This window comes from Vipera berus, assembly GCF_964194415.1.
Source record: "Vipera berus genome assembly, chromosome: 1".
Lineage (NCBI taxonomy): Eukaryota > Metazoa > Chordata > Lepidosauria > Squamata > Viperidae > Vipera > Vipera berus.
The window spans coordinates 5,681,634-5,705,249 of NC_138202.1; the positions used below are offsets into that span (position 1 = coordinate 5,681,634).

Consider the following 23,616-nt stretch of genomic DNA (forward strand, 5'->3'; position numbering starts at 1 on the left):
TTAAGTGAATCCACTGTAGCTGTTAAGTTAGCAACACGGTTGTTAAACGAATCTGGTTTCCCTGTCGACTTTGCATGTTGAGAAGGTTGCAGAAGGGGATCACTCCGTTCTTTCCTTCCTCCTTTCTTCCTTCTCCCTTCATCTCTCTGCTTCTCCCCTTCCATCTCTCCGTTCCTTCCTTCTTTCCCTTTCCTCCCTTCATCTCTCCATTCCTTCCTTCCTCCTTTCCCCTTCCTCCCTTCTCCGTTCCTTCCTCCTTTCCCCTTCCTCCCTTCATCTCTCCGTTCCTTCCTTCCTTCCTGACACAATTCTTTTCCCTCCCTTTTTCCTTCCATCTTTTTTTTCTTTCCTTCCTTCCTTTTCTTTCCTTTTTTTTAACCTGTTACTTGCTACCTTCATTAGAGCATTTGCTTGTCAAGAAGGTTGCAGAAGGGTATCGTGTGACCTCCGGGGACGCCGCGACCGTCGTAAATGCAGGTAGTCCTTGACTTACGAGCCCCAAATTTCTGTGGCTGAGCGAGGCGGTGGTGAAGTGAGTTTTATGACCATTCTGACCGTCATTAAGCGAGTCACTGCAGTCGTTAAGTGAATCTGGCTTCCCCCACTGAATTTTTGCAAAAGGGGATCATGTGACCCCAGGACACTGCAACCGTCGTAAATATGAGTCAGCTGCCAAGCGTCTGAGTTTTGACCCCGTGTCCAGTGGGATGCTTACGACGGTCGTTAAGTGTGAAAAACGGCCCAAAGTCCCTTTTTTCACTGCTGTTGTTAACGTCGAACAGGTCGCTAAATGAAGCGTTGTTAAGCCGAGGACTTGCCCGTGCACCGATTTCACTTGAGAACAGAGGGGGACTAAATCCGTGCGTCTGCCATCACAAGCGCCACTCTAGGAAAACTGAAATTTAATTTTGGGGGGACAAACTGCCGTCAGGAAAAGGCGGACAAGTAAAATAGTAAGATGGTGGAGATTCGGCCTCTCGGTCCGCCAGTGTGGACAGGGCCGGCTTCTTCTCAATAACTCATTTTGTAAAAAGATGACAGGGTAAATTCTGGCCTCTCCTTCTTTCAGGTCCATTAAAGTCACGTTTGTCAACACCTCAGCAGCTTTCATGAGGTGCGGACTTCAACTCCCAGAATTCCCCAGCCAGCATAGCTGGCTGGGGAATTCTGGGAGTTGAAGTCCGCACCTCATAAAAGCTGCTGAGGTTGAGGAACATAAAGTTGGGCAACAGGAAGAGATAGAGGATGGGAAGATTTGCCGTTGTTTTCATTCAACGGAGAACATCAGATGGTTTGGTCCTTCAAGAGACCCACTGAGACAGGAGTCCCCAACCCCTGGGCCGTGGCCTAATACCGGGCTATCACCTATTTGGAACAGGGCCACACGAGCGGCCGGCTGGTACGCACACGCAACTCAACTCAACTTGCAGCTGAGCTGTGTGCACGTCTGCGTGCCTGCCAGCCCGCCACTCGCGTAGTTGCCCGCACGAGCATGCATGCCGGCCCCCACTCACATGGCCCAGTTGCCCTCTCCTCCTCCCCAGCCCGGCTACCAAGCCATAAAGATTGGGGACCGCCGCATGAAGAAATATTTGAGAAAAGACACCATTTTCATCATGGAAAATAATGATGATAATAATAATAATAATAATGCTCTCTGCTCTTCTTGCCGGGTGGGAAACGTGATGGGCGGCGGTCTTGTCCAGTGGGGCATCCTGGATTTCAGCCGGGATTTACGCAGAATGGAAAAAGATGATCTCCTCTTCTCACAACCCCACAAGTCTTCCCCCCCCCTCAAAAAAAAAATCAGTCGCTTTTACTGTCGTCGCTGTCGGAATATGTCCCCAGAAGGCCGAGGGAAGAGATTTTAGTGTTTGAGCTGGGCAGGGTCCCTGTAGAATCGCCGTGCTGCTTCCCACCTAAAAGAGGTGAAAATTCAAGAGTTGCAGAAAGACAGCAAGGAGACTTCGCCAACTCTTCTCAACTCGGACTTTCCAAATCCTGGACTACCGAGCCCATATGCCCCGACCCTTGAGAAAATCAGAAGCTCAGTCCCTTCCCGCTTCGGCACAGGCGAAGGCTAGAGAGATGGTCACTCCCCTCACAGGGGGTTCCCAGATAACACTAACCCGATACATGTGGTCCTCAACTTATGACAGTAAGTCACAGTGGCTGTAAAGCGGATCACCCAGCTAATCGACCCGATTTAGGTGCCTACGGAGATCCTCAGTCATCCAGATCATGGTTGCCCCAAAGGTGCTTTTTCAGGAGGCAACTAACTTTCTTGTTTTTGCCTTGAAGACATTTTGCTTCTCCTCCAAGAAGCTTCTTCAGCTCTGACTGGATGGTGGGGAATGGAAGGATTTATACTCCTTGCAGACAGCTGGTCATTTGCATCCTTTTAGAGAGTCGTTGAGGCCACTTGGAAGTTTATCTGTGATACGATATCGTCCATTTCCTGTCTACAGCACAGTTTTTTCAGCAGTTCCAAGGAGGCTTCACACCCATTTGCATCACTCAGGGGACCCGAGGACACAGACAAACCTCCAAGTGGCCTCGACGACTCTCTAAAAGGATGCAAATGACCAGCTGTCAGCAAGGAGTATAAATCCTTCAATTCCCCAGCATCCAGTCAGTGCTGAGGAAGCTTTTTGGAGGAGAAGCAAAACGTCTTCAAAGCAAGTCCCGTTGCTTCCTGAAAAAGCACCTTTGGGACGACCCAATTTAGCTAAAGGTCCTGGACTTAAAACCGATCACTTAACGACCTTTCAAAATTTATGATTTATTTTTTTTCTTGCGGCAGTCGTGTAAATGAACCCACGGTTTGCCGTGGGGCCGCTTTGCCACAAAAATCCGCAAAATCAATGCCGGGTGTCGGTAGGAACGCCGTAAGCTGTGGCCAGGTGACCATGGATTGCCGGAAACGCAGCCGCAGGACTGTAGTGGTCGGCCACCAAAACTTTGGACCTGGTTGTGGGGTGGGAGGGTGGGTGTGTTTGGGGGGGGAGGGGAGGTCTATCATAAGTATGAAAGGTCGTTAAGCAACCGGTTTTAAATCGAGGACGGCCTGTAGCTAAGTTCTAATCAAGTCAGCCAGACTTTTCGCAAGAAAAAGGGAGGTTTAATTCCCACTTGAATCAGGGAGAAGATCAAGGTGAGGCCTCGCTGATGCTTTTGATCTTTTGTCTAACTGTCTCTTCCTTCAAGGGGAAGTTGCCCTATGAAGGGAATCTCCATGTTTTTGCTCTGCAGTTTCACAAGCATCTTTTCTGATTCCTCTATCATCTACCTATCCATCCATCCATCCATTTCTCTATCTATTCATCTTTATCTTCTGTGTCTGTCTGTCTATCTATCTATCTATCTATCTATCTATCCATCCATCAATCCATATTTTATCTACTGTCTTTTATCATCTATCTTATTTAATCTGTCTATCTCCATACATCTCTCTGTATATCCATCTATCCATCCATCTCCCTATCTATATATCCAACTATTCATCTTTATCTTTGGTCTATCAGCTATATGTCTGTCTATCTATCTAATCTATCCATCCATATTTCATCTACTCTCTATCATCTATTCATCTATTATCTAATTAACAATGTATATGTATCTATCCATACATCTATCTATCCATCTATCTATCCATCTCTATCTACTATCAATCCTATTTCTCTCTCATCTATTATTTACTATCTATCATCTACCTTATCTATCCATTTTTATCTACCTATCATCTAACTACAATATTTACTATCTATCTATCTATCTATCTATCTATCTATCTATCTATCTATCTATCATCTATCTATCATCTATCATGCTAGTTGGGGAATTCTGGGAATTGAAGTCCAACCGTCTTAAAGTTGCCAAGGGTGAGAAACACTGCTCTACAACCTGATCCTCGTGCTTTGAAGCATCCCACTTCCATCTTTCATTTCAGAAATATTTTAAGGCTAAAGATTCAACAAGAGACAGACATGCCAAAAGAGGCAACACAGGCCTAGATTATGGACCATTTGGCACACAGGGGAAAAAAAAGGAAAATGGACTTTGGACTCCATCTTAATTCCTGGTGGTTACAAGGCACATCCATATTGTCCTGTTGGCAGTAATCAAGCCTAGAATTCAGGAATATCCTGGTACTTTTTCCTATGGTGCCAATTAGCTTACAGATTTAGACTACACAGCTGCCTGCTGCCCTCTGTTGGCGCTTAGGAAGTCCTTGACTTACAATTATTCAATTACGACCAGTGGCTTACAACTGGTCCTTATGCTTATGACCGTTGCTGCAAGTTGATAGTACAACCAGTATATATCAACAAAGAGCAAATTCGACACTTGCTTCTAGCACTGATGCTGTTACCTAGTTGGGTCGTGAAATGTCTGCAACGAAACCACCAAGTTCAGAGAGCACCAAGGACCCCAGTCCTCCTTCTCCTCTTCCCCCTCCTCCTCCTCTTCCTCCTCCTCTCCACAAACCCCATTGACTCCCTTCTAGCACTGATGATGTTCCCTAGTTGGGTCATGAAACGTCTGCAAGAAAACCACCAAGCTCAGAGAGCAGCGAGGACCCACCGTTCTACCAGATGTGTATGATTCTCTCTCTCTCTCTCTCTCTCTCTGTGTGTGTGTGTGTGTGTGCACGTGTATATATGAATGAATTGGGCAGCTATGCAGAACAGACCTTGACTTGCAACCAAAATTAAGTCCAAATTTTATGTTGCTAAGCAAGACAGTTGCTAGCTGAGTTTTTGCCAGATTTTAAGAGCTTTCTTGTATGGGACTAAAAAGTTCCATTTAGCTTATGAGTAGATTTTAGTGGGATATTGTTATTGGTACGTTGTTTGTAGTTATGTTAAAGGGGAGTTAAAGCACATTATGAATTTGGTTAATTGTATATTATACATAAATTTTTATTTAGAATATGATTATTGTAACTATAATCCTGTATTTAGCTCTGGGAAGTGGGCGGGTTTGGGGTGGGAGGGATTTGGGGATATATTGTAAAATTTTGTTTTTGTAAAACTCTTTAATAAAAAAAAAAGAAAGAGCTTTCTTGTCATGGCGGTTGAGCAAATCCCCGCAGTTGTTCGGTTAGTAACACGGTTGTTAAGTGTATCTGGCTTCCCCCATCGACTCTGCTTGTCAGAAGGTCGCCAAAGGAGATCACGTGACCCCCGGGGACGTTGCCACCGTCATAAATACGAGCCGCTTGCCAAGCGTCCGAATTTTGATCACGTGAGCCCAAAGGGGATGCTGCAAATGGGAAAAAAGGTCCTGTCACCTTTTCCAGTGCTGTTGTAACTTCGAAGCGGTTACTAAATGAACGGCTGTGAAGTTCAGGACTGCCTGTAATCAATCTGAATAAATAAAACACTCTAATAAAATGCAACAAGATAAAGCTAGCATGAGCCTCTATCCGGGAACGTTTGAGTCCTTCGGTATACCGGACAAAAATTCCTTGCGTGACTAATCACACTTGGCCAAATAAAATGCAGGTCATCCTCGACTTACAACGGTTCATTTAGCGACCGTTCAAAGTTAGAATGGTGCTGGAAAAAAAGCGAGTTATGACCGGTGTGTGTGTGTGTGTGTGTGTGTGTTTTGCACACACGACTGTCGCAACATCCCCTTTTGGTCACATGATCAAAATCCAAACGCTTGGCCACGGGCTCCTATTTACGACGCTTGCAAGCGTCCCAACGGTCGCGTCTGATGCAGCCGACTTCTAGTTATGGCGGTTGCAGGGTCACCCGAAATCCCCCATTTTACGACCTTCTGACAAGCAGAGTCACTTAACAACCAGGTGGACAACTTAAAACAACTGCAGGGATTCACTTAACAAATGCGGCCAAAAAAAAATAAAAAATAAAGTCATAGTGCGTGGCAAAATTCACTTAACGAATGTTTCACTTAGCGGCAGCAGAACTGTGGGGCTCAATTGGAGAGACCGAGGACTACCTGTATTCAATTCAGTGCAACTCAACTCATCCCAAAGGTGCTTTTTAAGGAGGCAACTGGTTTGAAAGAGGGGTCAAAGAGGCCATCTATGTCCAAACTGAACCCCCGTCTCTCAACAGAGGGGGAGGGATACGGCATCATCTATCTCCAGTCTACAACACGGTCCTTTCAGCAGCTCCAAGGAGGCTCCACACGCACTTGCAACACTCAGGTGACCCTGAGGACACAGATAGACCTCCAAGTGGCCTCAACGACTCTCTAAAAGGATGCAAACAACCAGTTATCTCCAAGGAGTATCAATCCTTCCCTTTCCCACCATCCGGTCAGAGCTGAAGAAGCTTCTTGGGGGAGAAGCGAAACGTCTTCAGAGAAAAAACAAAGAAAGTCCAGTTGCCTCCTGAAAAAAAAGGGACAGCCCTGACCTGGATCGACTGAGCATCTCCACGGACATTGAGCCGTGCGCTTTGGGAGGAACACCCTTCGGATGGTGCGGGAGGAGGAACGGATTCCCGGAAATCATTCCAGGCTCCAGGAACCGTTTGCGCTTCAGTCGGAGAGGCAGACAACACGGACTCATCCCCAACAGCCTGCGCCCGTCTTCAACGGTGAAGGGACACAGGTCAGGAAACATCCTGCGGCCAAGGAGGCTCCACACCAGGGGGTCTTCAAACTTGGCCCTTTTAAGACTCGTGGACTTCAACTCCCAGAATTCCTCAGCCAGCATGCCTGGCTGAGGAATTCTGGGAGTTGAAGTCCACGAGTCCTAAAAGGGCCACGTTTGAAGACCCATGCTCCACACCCATTTGCCCCACTCGGGTGACCCCGAGGACACAGGTAAACCTCCCAGTGGCCACAAGGACTCTCTAAAAAAGGATGCAAATGACCAGCTGTCTGCAAGGAGTATAAATCCTTCCCTTCCCCACCATCCGGTCAGAAGCTGAAGAAGCTTCTTGGAAGGAGAAGCGAAACGTCTTCAAAGGAAAAACAAGGAAGTCCAGTTGCCTCCTGGAGAAGAAAAAGCACCTTTGGGAAAACCATGACCTGGATGACGGAGAATCTCCATAGACATTAAACTCAACTCAACTTCGCCACCCTTGTTCACTTCCATCTTTTCTCCCGGAGGTCCCCCTTGTCGCCCTTTCTCCACTGGAGCTGCCTTTGTCCTCCTGACCTGGTTCTGATGCTGCCTCTTGGTTTCCCAACCCGTTGGCCACCCTGGAAACGGGCTTCTTCTTGGCGGTCACCAGCCCCGAGAGTTGTGTCTTCACCGAGAGTTTTCCCACACTCCTTTCCCAGCTTTCCAGCTTTGGCTTTTTAGCTTGCGGCTCCGAGTCCTGGGAAGGAAGCAAAAGGAACAGCCAGGGTTACGCTCAAAGCAGCTGTACTCAAAGGACACCCTCCCAGCTGCCTACTGTGGTTGTGACACCAAACAAAGTAGGGTTGCAATTCTGGGTTTGTGTGCAAAAGGTGTCCATGTCCACCTAAAGCAGGGGTCTTCAAACTTGGCCCTTTTATAACTTGTGGACTTCAACTCCCAGAATACCTCAGCCAGGCATGCGTGCAAGGCTAAGGAATTCTGGGAGTTGAAGTCCACAAGTCATAAAAGGGCCAAGTTTGAAGACCCCCGGCCTAAAGCACCTGCATTTCAGGGGATCGGATTAGATCAGGGCCAAAATGTCCACTCAAGAGCAAATTTTGCGTAAGCAAGGCACACACGCAAACAAACAAACAGATGTGAATGTAAGGTTTGTTCTGCAGACCGGTATTCCTATACCAGCTTATCAACTCTTCAAAGTTACACAGGTGCTAAAAAGAGTGGCTTATGACTGGTCCTTGTGATGATGATGATGATGAGGAGGAGGAGGAGGAGGAGGACGACGACAACGACGATAATAATAATAATAATAATAATAATAATAATAATAATAATAATAATAATAATATGATGATGATGATGATGATGATGATGATGATGATAATGTAACGGTGATACCCATTGTCATCGGGGCACTGGGAACTATGTCCCAAAACTTTGCAAAATGCATCAAGAAATTGCAGCTTCCTGCAATAACTCCAGCAAAGCTACAAAAAACTGCGCTACTCGGAACATCTTACATTTTAAGGAGATACCTGGTTGATACCTAGGATGCTGGCAGCAGCCCATGTCAACCATTAGTGCCAGTCAATTTGACACTCAGATATTGGAAGACTGCTATCATGTCACCCCTGGTCCTTCTCTCCATTAAACTAGGCATACCCAATTCCAGCAACCGTTCCCTATATGTTTTAGCCTCCAGTCCCCTGATCATCTTTGTTGCTCTTCTCTGCACTCTTTCTAGAGTCTCAACATCTTTTTTACACCGTGGTGACCAAAACTGGATGCCGTATTCCAAGTGTGGCCTTACCAAGGCCTTGTAAAGTGGTATTAGTACTTCACGTGATCTTGATTCTATCCCTCTGTTAATGCAGCCTAGCACTGTGTTGGCTTTTTTGGCAGCTGCAGCACACGGCTGGCTCCTATTTAAGGGATTGTCCAGTAGGACTCCGAGATCCCTCTCACAGTTACTACTATTGAGCAAGGTGCCACCTATATGACACCTGTGCATTTGGTTTTTCTTGCCTAAATGTAGAACCTTACTTTTTTCACCACTGAATTTCATTTTGTTAGATAGGGCCCAATGTTCAGGTCTGTTATGACCATCACAGCATTCCCCATAGCCATGCTGGGATAGCAATCTGGGTGCTTGGCAACTGGCTCACACTTATGACAGCTGCAGGGTACCTGCAGTCACATAATCGCCATACGTGACTTTCCCAGGCTTCCAAGCAAACCTGACACAGGTAGTCCTCAATTTATGACAGTTAGCATTCCTGTTGCGAAGCGAGACAGTTAAGTGCATTTTTGCCCCGTTTGACAACCGGTCTTGCCACCGTTCAGAGCATCATTGCAGTTTTAAGTTAGTAACATGGTTTGTTAAGCTAATCTGGTTTCTCCACTGACTTTGCTGGTCAGAAGGCCGCAAAAGGGATCACATGACCCTGCAACCGTCATAAGTACTAGTCAGTTTCCAAGCGTCTGAATTTTGACCACATGACTGTGGGGATGCTGCAAAAATGATGAAAAGGGACCAAACTCACTTGCATAGTAACAGTCAATTTCAGTCGTAAGTTTAGGATTACCTGCGCGTGCGTGCACGCGCACACACACACACTTGGTGGGGCCATGGATTTGAGTCCCCCCCCCATTTTACGACCTTTTTGCCCCAGTTGTTCAGTGAAATCACTGCAGTCGTTAGGTTAGCAACAAGGTTATTAAGTGAATCTGACTTTGCTGGTCAGCAGGTCGCAAAAGAGGGATGACGTGATCCCCGGGAACGCTGCCACCGTCCTAAATGTGAACCGGTCGCTAGGCGTCTCAATTTTGATCACATGACCAAGGGGATGGAGCCGGGGTTGCAACTGTGAAGAACACGTCACGAGCCAGTTTTTTCCCGATGGCGTCGTAACTTCGAATGGTCGCTAAATGAACTGTTGTAAGTCGAGGACTACTTATAGGAGGTTCTTTGGAGATCCCCCCAGTCCAGCCCTACGGCTCAAGGCAGGTAGAGACGCCGTGAAGAGGGACTATCCACCTCCATGAGGTCAGCCAGCCTCTCGGAAGATGCTGAAGGACCATTTCCACATACCACTTGCAGGATGTCGGTGGGTTTCCCCTTTGCAAGTTGTTTTGGCCGAGCTGGAGCGGGGTCCTCTTCCGAATCGGAATCTTCCAACATTTTCCGGCTTTGGGCTTGCTCCAGCATGGATCTGGGTGAGAAAGAAGCCAGGGAGAGAGTGGTGGGTCGGCAACTGACAAGGAAGACAGTGTGGGGACTGAGTTCAAAGACAGGGTAAAGTCATCACATGCTATTTCTATTTTTCCAATTGTGCATCTGCAGATATTAAGTCAAAATTCCACAGATCTTCCCTAACAGGTTTTGGTTTCCCCCCCACCCACCCAACCTGGGCAACTTAGAGGAGATGTGGCTTTCAATTCCCAGAATTCCCCAGCCAGTCACGCTTTAAGATGGGTGGGCTTCAGCTCCCAGAATTGCCCAGCCAGCATGCTTTAGGATGGGTGGATTTAATCTCCCAGAATTCCCCAGTCAGCACGCTTTAGGAAGGGTGGACTTCGACTCCCAGAATTCCCCAGCTAGCTTGCTTTAAGTTGGGTGGACTTCAACTCCCAGAATTCCTTAATAAGTATGCTTTAAGGTAGGTGGACTACCAGGATTTCAATGCAACAAAATGCAATGTATTTCCAATGGCAACCCAACTATGGTATAGATCAGGGGTAGGCAACCTCGGCTCTTTTATGACTCGTGGACTTCAACTCCCAGAATTCCTGAGCCAGCCATGCTGAGGGGAAAGGGAGAGGTTTCCAAGCTGAGCCATGCTGACTCAGGAATTCTGGGAGTTGAAGTCCATGAGTCATAAAAGAGCCAAGGTTCCCCACCCCTGGTATAGATATACAGACAGAGGTACAGGCATGGGGGGGAGGGGGAGGGAGAAGGAGAGGAGAGATGTGGGGTCTCTGGTGTTTTTGAGCTTGATTCTTTTCTTACAAGCGTGTTGTTACCCAACTATGTAACATCATCAGTGCTGGAAGGGAATGTGGAGCTTGTTCTCTTTTCATATAAAGCAAAAGAGACACTCAAAAAGCCAAAAGGCTAAAAAAAAAGAAAAAAAAGACCAAAATACCTCCTCACCAGCAATCAACACCAGAGAAGCAGAATTAAACACTAGACCGGGGCGGGGGGGGGGGGGTTGTCTTCAAACCTGGCTCTTTTATGACTCGTGGACTTCAACTCCCAGAATTCCTGAGCCAGCGTGAGGGAACTATGGCCCCCTCATGACTCGTGGACTTCAACTCCCAGAATTCCTGAGCCAGGCTGGTTCAGCATGGAAACCTCTCCCTGTTCCCTCAGCGTGGCTGGCTCAGGCATTCTGGGTGTTGAAGTCCACGAGGCACAAAAGAGCCAAAGTTGCCTATCCCTGCACTAGACCAACAATCCAGGAGGAAACAACACCCCAGTCAAGGAAGTACCAACTCCGGGAAGGCTTCTGCAGCCGAGAACGGAGGCCCGGATTCCCCCCCAGCCTGCATTTCGCCGTTAGAGGCCTTCCGGAAAAGCCTCTGACGGCAAAATGCAGGCCGAAGCGCCATTCTCAGCTGCAGAGGCATTTCCTTCGGCCACAGAAGAAGTGGGCCGGCTGGGTGGGGCTGTCGGTGCCACCGTTGTGAAGTGAGACCAAGGAAATAAGACCTGGTGCCTCTTTTGGAGGCAAAAAAAGAAAAAGAAAAGTAGTAACACTAAATAAGACCGGATCTTATTTTCGGGGAAAACACGGTACTGGGAGATACTCCTAGAGGCTCACTTCATTTCCTGCTCGTCTTCCTCCAATTCCCGCTGTTTCTGCTGTTCCTCAAAATCTTTGTACTGCCGCAGCATGGATTCAAAATCCACGTTGGCCTGGCGCTGGTTGAGTTCTTTCAGCTCCTGCAAGTTTTCCAAAACTTCCATCTCTAGTTTGGAATCCTTGGTTCTGTTCTCCAAAACCTGGAAAAACGAAAAGCAGAAAAGTGCTCGGACTCGGAGGGCAGTTAGTTAGAAGCAATAGTAAGAAATGAAGAAGCTTCTTGGGGGAGGAAGCTAAACGTCTTCAAAGACAAAAAAAAAAATGCCAAGAAAAATGAAGTTGCCTGTTGGAAAAGCACCTCTGAGACGAGAATCAGAGATAAAAAAGCAAAATGGGAGATCTACTTATTTTTATTTTCGACGTTTCTTCTGGTCTGGCTCTTCCAGAAGGGAGAATGAGGCTCAGTAGTGGCCAATCACCAGGAGACAGTGAGTTCTAGTCCCATTTTAGGCATGAAAGGCAGCTGGGTGACTTAGGGCCAATCAGCAGGAGACGGTGAGTTCTAGTTCTGCCTTAGGCATGAAAACCAAGTGGCTGACTTTGGGCCAATCACCAGGAGATGGTGAGTTCTAGTCCCATCTTAGGCAGGAAAGCTGGCTGGGTGACTTTGGATCAATCACCAGGAGACGGTGAGTTCTAGTCCTGCTTTAGGCATGAAAGCCAACTGGGTGACTTTGGACCAATCACCAGGAGATGGTGAGTTCTAGTCCCATCTTAGGCAGGAAAGCCAGCTGGGTGACTTTGGGCCAATCACCAGGAGACAGTGAGTTCTAGTCCCACCTTAGGCAGGAAAGCCGGCTGGGTGACTTTGGGCCAATCACCAGGAGACGGTGAGTTCTAGTACCATCTTAGGCAAGAAAGCTGGCTGGGTGACTTTGGATCAATCACCAGGAGACGGTGAGTTCTAGTCCTGCTTTAGGCATGAAAGCCAACTGGGTGACTTTGGGCCAATCACCAGGAGACGGTGAGTTCTAATCCTGCCTTAGTCCTGAAAACCAAGAGGCTGACTTTGGACCAATCACCAGGAGATGGTGAGTTCTAGTCCCATCTTAGGCAGGAAAGCCGGCTGGGTGACTTTGGGCCAATCACCAGGAGACAGTGAGTTCTAGTCCCACCTTAGGCAGGAAAGCCGGCTGGGTGACTTTCAGCCAGTCACTCCCTTTCAGCTCAACCCACCTCACAGGGTTGTCGCCGTGGGGAAAATAGTAGGATGAAGGCGCGTTGTCTACGTTCACCATCTTGTGTTATTTGTAATAACTACGAAGGCAAACGATAAGGCAGGCTAGTTGCCGAGTGCCCAAAACGTGGCCATGTGACTGCAGCGTGCGTGTGTCTCACTCTGTCTGCCACGACTCTGAACGGTCACTAAGCAACCAAGTTGTAAGTCGAGGACTACCTATACAGGAATACATAAAAAACTACCGAGCAAAGAACTCCAATTCCTGCTCTGCCAACAGTCTATTTAGAAAAAAGGAAGAATGAAATTCCTTTCCCGGCTAAGGACTGGCCAACCACCTTCATGGGGTTATTCAGCTCTTCGTCTTCTCTTTCTTTCTGCAGACGTTTCTCCTCTTCCTCCAGCAATTTCTCGGCCTGGAAGTTGCGGGTGGCTCCGTGCTCCATGGCGTAATCCGTGTTTTCAGGGTCTGTCTGAAGAGAGAACAGGACAAAGAGGGAAGAAGAGCATTAATTCTCTGGCTTGAAAACCGGAAGGGCTGAACCGTGGACGATCGGCCGCTCTCGGCCGAGTCAAAATTTGCAACTGACAGCAAGGAAGCATTCTGCCTAAATGTTCTCACGTGTTGTGCACAGAATAGAGGACAGCTACTCTGCGTTTCCCAAGATCACCGCAGAAGGGGACTGCAGCCAAGAAATTAAACGACACGTGCTCCTGGGGAGGAAAGCCATGGCAAATCTAGACAGCACCCTAAAAAGCAGAGACATCACCCTGCCAACAAAAGTGCGTATAGTCAAGGCTATGGTCTTCCCAGTTGCAATGTATGGCAGTGAAAGCTGGACCATAAGAAAGGCTGAGCGCCAAAGAATTGAAGCCTTTGAACTATGGTGCTGGAGGAGACTCCTGCGAGTCCCTTGGACTGCAAGGCGATCAAACCGGTCAGTCCTAGAGGAGATCAACCCTGACTGCTCTTTAGAAGGCCAGATCCTGAAGCTGAAACTCAAATCCTTTGGCCACCTAATGAGAAGGAAGGACTCACTGGAGAAGAGCCTAACGCTGGGAAAGGTGGAGGGCAAGAGAAGAAGGGGATGACAGAGAATGAGGTGGCTGGATGGAGTCACTGAAGCAGTAGGTGTGAGCTTAAATGGACTCCAGAAGATGGTAGAGGACAGGAAGGCCTGGAGGAACGTCGTCCATGGGGTCGCGATGGGTCAGACAAGACTTCGCAACTAACAACAACACCCTAAGTTTGGAGGTAACAGAATAGAATATCTTTATTGTCATTGTGTACCTCATGACGAAATTAAACACTGTCCATGATCTACAAAAAGAAGAGGGAGTCAAGCTATTCTCCAAAGCACCTGAAGGCAGGACGAGAAGCAACGGATGGAAACTAGTCAAGGAGAGAAGCAACCTGGAACTAAGGAGAAACTTCCTGACAGTGAGAACAATTAACCGGTGGAACGACCTGCCTCCAGAAGTGGTGAATGCTCCAACACTGGGAGTTTTTAAGAAGAGACTGGACAGCCATTTGTCTGAAATGGTATAGGGTTTCCTGCCTGAGCGGGGGGTTGGACTAGATGACCTCCAAGGTCCCTTCCAACTTTATTATTATTATTATTATTATTATTATTATTATTATTATTATTATTATTATTATTATTATTATTATTACTATTATTATTATTATTATTATTATTATTATTACACTACACACAAGTAAAAACATACATTATATTACACACATCCTTCACATTCTATTCACTGTTGCACTGCCCCTGATACTGCACTTCAATGTTGCACTACACAGCGGTATTTAATATGGTTACAGCTCTGGGATTAAAAACTATTTGTCTTTGTTTTCACTATCCAGTACCGTCTGCCAGATGGTAATAGTTCAAAAACAGACTGTCTGGGATGAGTCTTTCAGAATATTTTGAGCTTTCCTAAGAGCACGGGAACTGTTCATCCCGGGGGGGGAGGGGGAGGAAAGAGAGAGGAACTTGCCCATCGCGGTCATAACGCCTGAAAATCAGTCACGGTATCTTACGATTATTATTACTATTTTTGCAGCACTCATTAAACCAATCAATGCAATTTTTAAATGAGTGCCGCAGTTGTTAAGCGAAACAATGGTTTGTGAGGGGTGCAGCTTTACCAAAAACTAGATATAATAATAACAACAGTAATAATGATGATGATGATAATAATAATGAAGTTGAAAGGGACCTTGGAGGTCATCTAGTCCAACCCCTTGCTCAGGCAGGAAACCCTATACCATTTCAAACAAATGCCTGTCCAGTCTCTTCTTAAAAACTTCCAGTGTTGGAGCATTCACCGCTTCTGGAGGCAGGTCGTTCCACCGGTTAATTGTTCTCACTGTCAGGAAGTTTCTCCTAGGTTGCTTCTCTCCTTGGTTAGTGTCCATCCGTTGCTTCTCGTCCTGCCTTCAGGTGCTTTGGAGAACAGGTTGACCCCCGTCTTTTTTGTGGCAGCCGCTGAGATATTGGAAGACTGCTATCATGTCACCCCTCGTCCTTCTCTTCATTAAACTAGACATTCCCAATTCCAGCAACCGTTCCTTATATCTTTTAGCCTCCAGTCCCTTGATCATCTTTGTTGCTCTTCTCTGCACTCTTTCTAGAGTCTCAACATCTTTTTTACATCGTGGTGACCATAACTGGATGCTCTATTCCAAGTGTGGCCTTACCAAGGCCTTGTAAAGTGGTATTAAGACTTTACAAGTAAAAACAGTTTTCTGCAAAAGCATTGTAAGACGTGGTCACGTGACTGCAGGACACTACAAACCGCAGAAATGATCACGTGAATCGGGGAGGGGAGCAACCAATGGAATTTTATTTTTAGGTTGCATGCGCTAAGCAACCGGTCATAAGTTGAGGACTCCCTATTTTGTTATCCTGAAAGTACTAACTAGCATCTTTAACATCCCTAAGCTGTCAGGTCAGTCAGGCATTTTTAAACAAAACACAGCCTGAAGTTTGTTCAGAATTTTCAAACATATACCGAAATATAAGCTACTTAAAACCTCCATGGGATAAAGCAATTGAATGCAATCAGTTTAGACAAGATGCCAAAGAAGGGTAAGACAAGGAAACAACAAAATAAGAAAGGTGTTATCACAGGATGTAAGCTGTTATTATAATCATTTGCTTCTTATTATTTTTATGTGAGGGCAAAATAGCCTACTTAAACCCTTAAATTTAATCACTTAAATAGGAGCCAGCCGTGTGCAGCAGCAGCCAAAAAAGCCAATGCAATCCTAGGCTGCATTAATAAAGGGACAGAATCAAGATCATGTGAAGTGTTAATATCACTTTACAAGGCCTTGGTAAGGCCACACTTGGAATACTGCAACCACTTTTGTTCGCCACGATGTAAACAAAAAAAATGTTGAGACTCTGGAAAGAGTGCAGAGAAGAGCAACAAAGATGATTAGGGGACTGGAGGCTAAAACATACGAAGAACGGTTGCTGGAATTGGGGATGTCTAGTTTAATGAAGAGAAGGACCAGGGGGGACATGATAGCAGTCTTCCAATATTTGAGGGGCTGCCCCAAAGAAGAGGGAGTCAAGCTCTTCTCCAAAGCACCAGAAAGCAAGACAAGAAACAATGGACAGAAAATAATCAAGCAACCTAGAACTAAGGAGAAATTTCCTAAAGGTGAGAACAATTAACCAATGGAACAACTTGCCCCCACGCGTTGTGGGTGCTCCATCCCTGGAGGTTTTCAAAAAGAGGCTGGACAATCATTTACCCGAAATGGTATAGGGCTTTCTGCTCGAGCAGGGGGTTGGACTAGATGACCTCCATGGTCCCTTCCAACTCTTATTATTCCATGTTCTATGTTGGAAGAGAAGAGAGGCCTAAAGAGGCCCTTACCTTGAACGTGATTTCTGCCAGGCAGCGGGTGCATTTGATGTAAAACCGGAAGATGGGAAGTCCCAAATAAGATTCATTCTGGACTGTCTCTTTCCGGGCGTTAAATTTTTTACCTTTGTAGATGTATTCACCACAGGTTTTGCATCTACAAGATAGAAAAGATCTCAAGAAATGCAATTCCTCGTTCTTCATCTGCTTACCGACCGTTTTAACCCTCACCCTGGGAGGTTTACGCTACAACTCGCCTTGCTCCATCTACTTACTATTGCTGGGAGAGGCGAGTCAGGAGCTGCCAGCAGAAATTTTTGCATAATTGGTCCTTCACGTGCGACCGCAACTGAGCCCAAAATTTCTGTGGCTAAGCAAGACAGCTGTGAAGTGAGTTTTGCCCCACTTTGAGGCCTTCCTTGCCACAGTTGATAAGGGAATCATTTATTTCCTGGCAGAACAACTAACCAGTGGAACTACCTGCCTCCAGAAGTTGTGGGTGCTCCAACACCGGAGGTTTTTAAGAAGAGATTGGACAGCCATTTGTCTGGAATGGTATAGGGCAGGGGTAGGCAACCTTGGCTCTTTTATGACTCGTGGACTGTTCTGTACCAGCCTACTACCGGCCCTGCAGATAAGGCAGGGACAACCCCTTTACAAGAAGGCAAGAGGCTGGAACTAAGCCTACCAAATTTATGGATACAAAAGCAAACAAGACACGAACCATGAAACAGGAGCTATTCAAGCGGTTGCCTTCAGCAAACCAGCCCTCCCACGCATTCCCCTTTTATACAGTTCAGGGCGTGGCTTCTCTCTGCCTCCTTCCGAGGTGCCCCATTGCCTTCCTCTGTTTACTCCTGATTGACTGCCTCCTGCGTTGGGCGTCCTTGAACAGGGCCAGTTGTGGGTCATCTTCATCCACGCTGTCAGGCTCACACAGCTGGGTCTGCGTCGTAACCAGGTGGGAGGGGCCTGGCTGAGGGCTCTCATCAGCAAGCTCTCCAACCCCCTCAGCAAGCTCTGCAACACCCCCCTCCTCCTCCTCTGAATCGTCCGACCCAACTGCCGAACCCACAGGCTGACCCTGAATCACAACATGGACTTCAACTCACAGAATTCCTGAGCCAGCATGCTGGCTCAGGAATTCTGGGAGTTGAAGTCCACAAGTCATAAAAGGGCCAAGGTTGCCTACCCCTGGTATAGGGGATAATAACGCTATAAACATTGGATGTTTCCCGCTCTGGCAACTGATGAAAACCACAGCCCTTTTCTCCTTGCTTTTAACATGCTTTTTCTTCTATTTAAAAATTAGGTGCAGAAGGGGGGTTGGGATGAATGCTTAAGCTTAGCTAGCCATAATAAGAAGTGCTGCTTTGTGGGAACCCAAGGACGAATTCATAACGTTTTGGAGGGCTGAGGAGCTGGGGAGAAAGCCCGCATTTCAGGCTAATTGGAGAACGTGATTTATGACTGCTTATTGGGGGGTGGGAATTGCAATTGGTTACTTTGTATCCGGGGGAAGGGAAACTAGTTTTGGGATTCAACTATGTAGTGCCGATACGTTGTTTCTTGAATAAAATGTTCTTTAAGGAAGAATTCTTGCCTTGAAGTTCTTTCGATGGGTTTCATCTATCGGAACCATGACAATAGGGTTTCCTGCTTGAGCAGGGGGTTGGACTAGAAGACCTCCAAGGTCCCTTCCAACTCTATTGTTGTTGCAGTTGTTAAATTAGTAATACAGTTAAGTGACTCTGGTTTCCCCGTAGACTTTATCAGGAGGTCGCAAAAAGGGATCCCGAGACGCTGCATCCGTCATAAACGCATGCCAGTTGCCAGTCATCCAGATTTTGATCACATGACCATAGGGATGCTGTGATGGTCATTAAGTGTGAAAAATTATCATAAGTGCTGTTAAAGCTTCAAAAGTCACTAAAGGAATGTTTGCAAGTTGAGTGCTACCTGTAAGGCTGAGTAAAGGAACAATCTCTACATAAAAAGAGCATTTAAAAAAATTGTTTCCCATTTAAAGTGTCTTCACCCGAATCTGGTTTTTGGATACAGGTGACCCACAACTGAGCCCAAAATTTAAGTTGTTAAATGAGACAGGGATTGAGTTTTGCCCCATTTTGCTTTCTTGTAAACAGTTTTTAAACGAATCACTGCAGTTGTTAGGTTAGTATTCTAGGTTAGATTGCTATCTGAATTTTGATCACATGGAGATGCTGTAACAGTCGTAAATATGAAAAATAGTCATGTCACTTTTTTCCAATTTCGTTGAAACTTTGAATGGTTACTAAATGAACTGTTGTAGGTCGAGGACTATCTGTAGAAGGAATGCTAAAAGAAAAGCTGAACCAGCCACTCGTGGTGGCTATGTGTATGCCATGCACTCACGGATAAATCAATCATGATTTACACATTGATTCAAAAATATGAACTAACCACACTTTTGCACAGAAGCCAGCTAGTTCATGGGTCAGTGTGTTATGTACATCTTACTTACGAGCTTTAAAAATCAGATTCCAGAATAGCTGGATTCAAGTATCACAGCTTAGCTATGCTGACGGAGGAATTCTGGGAGTTGAAGTCCATGAGTCATAAAAGAGCCGAGGTTGGCTACCCCTGGCTTAGCACAATATGCCAACCAGGCAGCAGCTTTAACCCTGGAATCCAAATATCTGCAACATTCTTTTATCGCAGTATTTCCAACCTTGGTACTTTTAAGATATATGCACTTCAATTCCCAGAATTCTTCAGCCAGCCTGGAATATGAATGTAATTTTCTTGGTTTTGCTCTTGAATTTTTCTTCAGATAGCAAAGTTATAAACATAAAGAATTAACATTTTGTCATCTTGAAGGCCTTTTTTCAGATTGGCCAGATTTTCCAAGTTTGTCTTTTATTATTTTCAAGAAAACAGGATTGCCACACATTCAACTCATTTTAGAAATTGAATATTCCCAACAGAATTTAAGCATCTCTTACCGCATGTTAAAGGGAGCCATCAGCCGGACCACATACTGCCTGTCCTTTGGAAGTTTAAGCTTAGGGATCTTGGATGGATCGAAATCTGGCGGGTAGTATTTCTAGAATGCCCAAAAATAAAAATAAAATTAAAATGACCTTTTTTTGTCTTTTTGCTTTCAATTTGATTTGATTCAAAAGATCAAAATACAAAAGAAAAAAAATTAAACAGAGTCAAAACAAAACTAGACAAAAACATCTAAAAAGTGAATTTAAAAAGACAAAAACACCCCCCCATTTTCAATTTAAAAAATTGAAAAAAAGAGACAAAAAAAGAGAAATAACTGATCATTTATTGATACTAATAGCCTAGGCAGGCGCAAGACCCCAGTGGATCCCAGCCGATTCTTAATGAAATAACTGATGAATCCACTATGTTCTCCCTTGCATAGTCTGGCCTCTTTACAACAGCCCTGCGAGGTAGACCGCCACCCCAAGTTTAACCCTTTCTGAGTACCTTACCCAACCCTCCGAGGCCCCCAACCGGCCCCAGCCATGTTTTTCCCCTCTTTTCCTTTCACTCACGTTTAACACTTTCCTTTCCGACATTTTGCCTCTTCGCGGTTGTTCCCAATCTCCGTGAAATTCTCCCCAAACACCGCTACTTCCCGGATTCTCACGCGTCCCGCCTCCTTCGCTACTATTGGCTGTCAAGGTCGAAACGCAGCAGAAGGCGCATTTCTATTGGCTTATTTTGCAGTCAGTCAACATTTAATTCCCTCCCGGTCGACGCTCCATTTTTGCGTCATTTAACCAGCGCCTCGCGTTATTTGTCCTTCCCTAAAATATTCCGGTGGGAAAACGAAGCTGTGACATCGCTAGTTCCGGAGCTGCAGGATTGTGCCTTAGGTTGAATAGAAGTTATGAAGAGCGTTTAATAAAGAAAAATAATGCCTATGAAATATTCATTACCTCTACTAAATATTTAACACTTCAAATATTGATGGCTCAACATTGAAATTAAAATTAAAAAGTGAAATTGGCTTGGGGATTAAAGTATATTAGATGCTTGGTACTGTTTACACAAGGACTAAACCCTAAAATTATTTTCATGGCAACATGTTTAATAAAGTAATCATTATTATTGCTGCATGCTCAGAGCTTCCTTCCGTCCTCCCAGGATGTTGCTGAGTTTATTTATGTTTTGTCTTTAAAATGTATATATTGCCTTTGCAAACCAGTTGTCCCAAATGGCTTATGAAATCTTTTGTTGAATTATCAAATACAAACTAAAAACAAACGTAAGCATACAGTTGGTATAATGATGCACAACAGAGAAATGAAGGCCATTAAACCAATTCTTGTATTTCTTTATATTTCATTATTGAATTTATATGCTGCTCATCTTGTTATTGTTGAAGGAAAAGTCTTCATCATGGTTCAGTCCAAGCCAGGAATAAACAACATGGCAACTGCTTTAGAAAGAAGGTTGCAGTTTATTGAAGAGGAGAGCCAGACAGGAAGATGGCTCTGGAAGAAAAAAGAGAGAGAGAGCACATGTAGGGAGTGGGTTTTTATACCTTCTTGAGCCTTTTGTTTGGAGTTGTTCCTGTGCCATGAACTTTGACCTGAGTCTGAGTGTGCCTTTCTGGTATTCTGATGGTGGTGGGTGAATCCTATTATGTCCCAAAGGTCAATCCTGCTTCCTTGGGATTTTTGGTGTGAGGGATTGTTGACACACACACACATCTCTCCCCGCTTGCAATTCGAGATTTGCGCATGCCCACGATGGCGGAGGTGCTGGGCTGAGCTCCGTGGAGCGTTTCCAGTTTTGGCGTCCTTACCGGTCCTTTGGGGTTCCTCCGAGCCCGCGGAGATGTTTTTCCTCTTTGTCGTGGCTCGGAGAGTTGATTGAACCGAGAGAGAAGGAGAGTCGGCATGCAGTTGGAGTTGCAGCCCTCCATTTTTCAACTAAGCTTCGGTGTCTTCATCTCGGAGGCCCTGGTGGAGCTGGGAGGAGCCGCGGCTTGGAGGGCTCCGAATGGTGGATCCTCGGGGCCGATAGAGCCGCGGCCTAGAGTGGCCTCCGATTTTCCTGTTTGCTTAGTAATGGTGGTTGACTCGGCCTCAGAATAGAACGGTGGAGTGATCGACTGCGAGCGGAATAGGGAGCGTTTTGCTGGCTCGTGGCCCCTGTGCGGTCTGTGGAGGTCTGTTTGAAGTCACTCTTGTTTGCTCTCGACCGAGGAGGCCTGCGGCTGGCTGACTTCTGGTGCTGTGTGTGGCTGGCTGGGCGACGGGCTTTTTGCCTCCGGCTTTCAGCCCCCTGCATCGGGGTCCATCGATCTTCTATCCTGCGTCTCCTGCTCTCCCCGCTTTGCGTTTCCCGCCTTGAGAGGAACTCTGCTCTCCAACTTAACTATGGTTATCCTCAGGTTAATCCTGATAACTGCTGCTCTTCTTTTTCTCTCTCTATGGTCCCCACTGAAGCAAGAAGGTCTTGGACGAGCCTCTGTGAGAGGGCGGCTCGTATATGTTATCATCGATACCAACCAATTACCATCTGCTGCCTCCCTAGAGGTGAGAGATCTAGGGAGGTATGCCCTTTTGAGTTGGCAATTGTCCATCCCATCGTAGATCTGGGCCCTTCGTGAGAGGGAGGTGCCTGTTCTATCCTGGAGTCATCTGACTGGTACCCAGCTCAGTGGCAGGGAGCTGGTGAATTGGACACTTTTGACTTTCAGCTTCCCAACTTTTGACTGATGGACTGCCTGACTGGACTCCCCCGGACTAATGGTTTTATCTTACTCCAGCACAGCCTTATTGGCGCTCAGGGGTGCCCCCCTCTCCTGGGTGCGACCCGCCTGCTTTTCCATCGTGCCTCCTGATGACGGACCCAATTATTGGGACCCCGAGAGATGGCTGGGCAGGGACAGGAGCCTCTCTTCCAAATTTAATAAGAGGCCCCGGTGTGTTTTTTAGCTAAATGTTTTGAGGGGTTAGGGAGGGGGGTGGGCTCATCGGCTCGGTTGGAAACTAGGGGGGTTCCACCAACCGTTTCTCAGACCAGGTCAGGGACTGATCGCACCGTGGTAGGGGCCGGGCTGGGGGTTTACGGGGCCCCGGAGCAGGGTGTGGGATTATCTATTCCCACGGCGGTTGGGAATGGCCGCAGGTGTAGGAACAGAGGGCCACATCAATACCCGGGGGTGCGTCCCCGCTGTCTTCAAGCGGTGATGCGCTCCGACCCTCTGATTTCAGCACGTGGTACCGGGAGCGAGGATGAGCAGCCACCTGAGCTCAGGCTCGTGTATTTTAATGCCAGGTCTGTAATGAATAAAGCACCTCTCATTCACGATCTGATTGAGGAGGAGCATGCAGACCTGGCTTGCATTACGGAGACCTGGTTGGGCCCAGAGGGCGGGGTCCCCCTGGTTGATCTTAGCCCATCAGGTTTCCGGGTGCTGCACCAGCCTAGGGCTCAAGGTAGGGGCGGTGGAGTGGCAGTTGTTGTGAGGGAGACCTTATGTCCGCGGGAGGCCACCATAGTCCAGATAGCCGGGTGTGAGTCCCTCCTCCTGAGATGTGGTCCCAGAGCTCAGTTGGGCTTGCTGTTGGTGTATATTTCACCTAGACACGTGGCAGCAGCCCTGCCTGAGCTTCTCGATATCCTCTCAGGGTTGGTGGTTGAGTTCCCCAAACTTATAGTTTTGGGTGACTTCAACCTACCATCCCTGGGGGGATCATCTGAGTTAGCTCGGGAGTTCATGGCTTCCATGACGGCCATGGACCTGAAGCAGGTTATTCTGGGCCCAACTCACGGAGAGGGTCACACGCTCGATCTGGTTTTTCTATCTGGACGGTGGTTAGATGATCTTGGGGGGGGTTCCCCAATTAATTTACCCCTGTCATGGACCGATCATCATCTCCTGCGGATGGTCTTCCGTTTTGCCACTCCCTGTCGTGGGGTTGCTGAGCCAACAAGATGGTTCCGCCCTAGGCGCCTTATGGACCCTGAGCGGTTCCAAACGGCGCTTGGGCCCCCACCTGCCTCCTTTGCTCACAGCTCGGTCGATGCCCTGGTGGAAGCCTGGGAAAGGGCAGCCACAGAGGCACTCGACCAAGTTGTACCCATGCGGCCCTTGACCCGACGCAGAT

At 46.8% G+C, this 23,616-nt stretch overlaps 1 protein-coding gene across 2 annotated transcripts; it reads right to left on the reverse strand.

Annotated features, from left to right (window-relative positions):
- Nucleotides 1-1,558: 1,558 nt before the first annotated feature.
- YJU2 (YJU2 splicing factor homolog) lies at nucleotides 1,559-20,184 on the reverse strand. Of its 2 annotated transcripts, none has more exons than XM_081314857.1 (8): nucleotides 20,044-20,182; nucleotides 19,480-19,580; nucleotides 16,508-16,652; nucleotides 12,946-13,080; nucleotides 11,389-11,570; nucleotides 9,657-9,777; nucleotides 7,142-7,304; nucleotides 1,559-1,919 (listed from the first exon to the last, which is right to left on the reverse strand). In XM_081314857.1, exons 1-8 carry the CDS (start codon nucleotides 20,065-20,067, stop codon nucleotides 1,807-1,809), a joined length of 984 nt encoding a protein of 327 aa, XP_081170983.1. In that variant the 5' UTR covers nucleotides 20,068-20,182; the 3' UTR covers nucleotides 1,559-1,806. The 2 variants fall into 2 exon arrangements, with proteins under 2 accessions (XP_081170983.1, XP_081170984.1); XM_081314858.1 differs by lacking the exon at nucleotides 1,559-1,919 and adding an exon at nucleotides 6,906-6,975 and having other exon boundaries at nucleotides 20,044-20,184.
- Nucleotides 20,185-23,616: the final 3,432 nt, after the last annotated feature.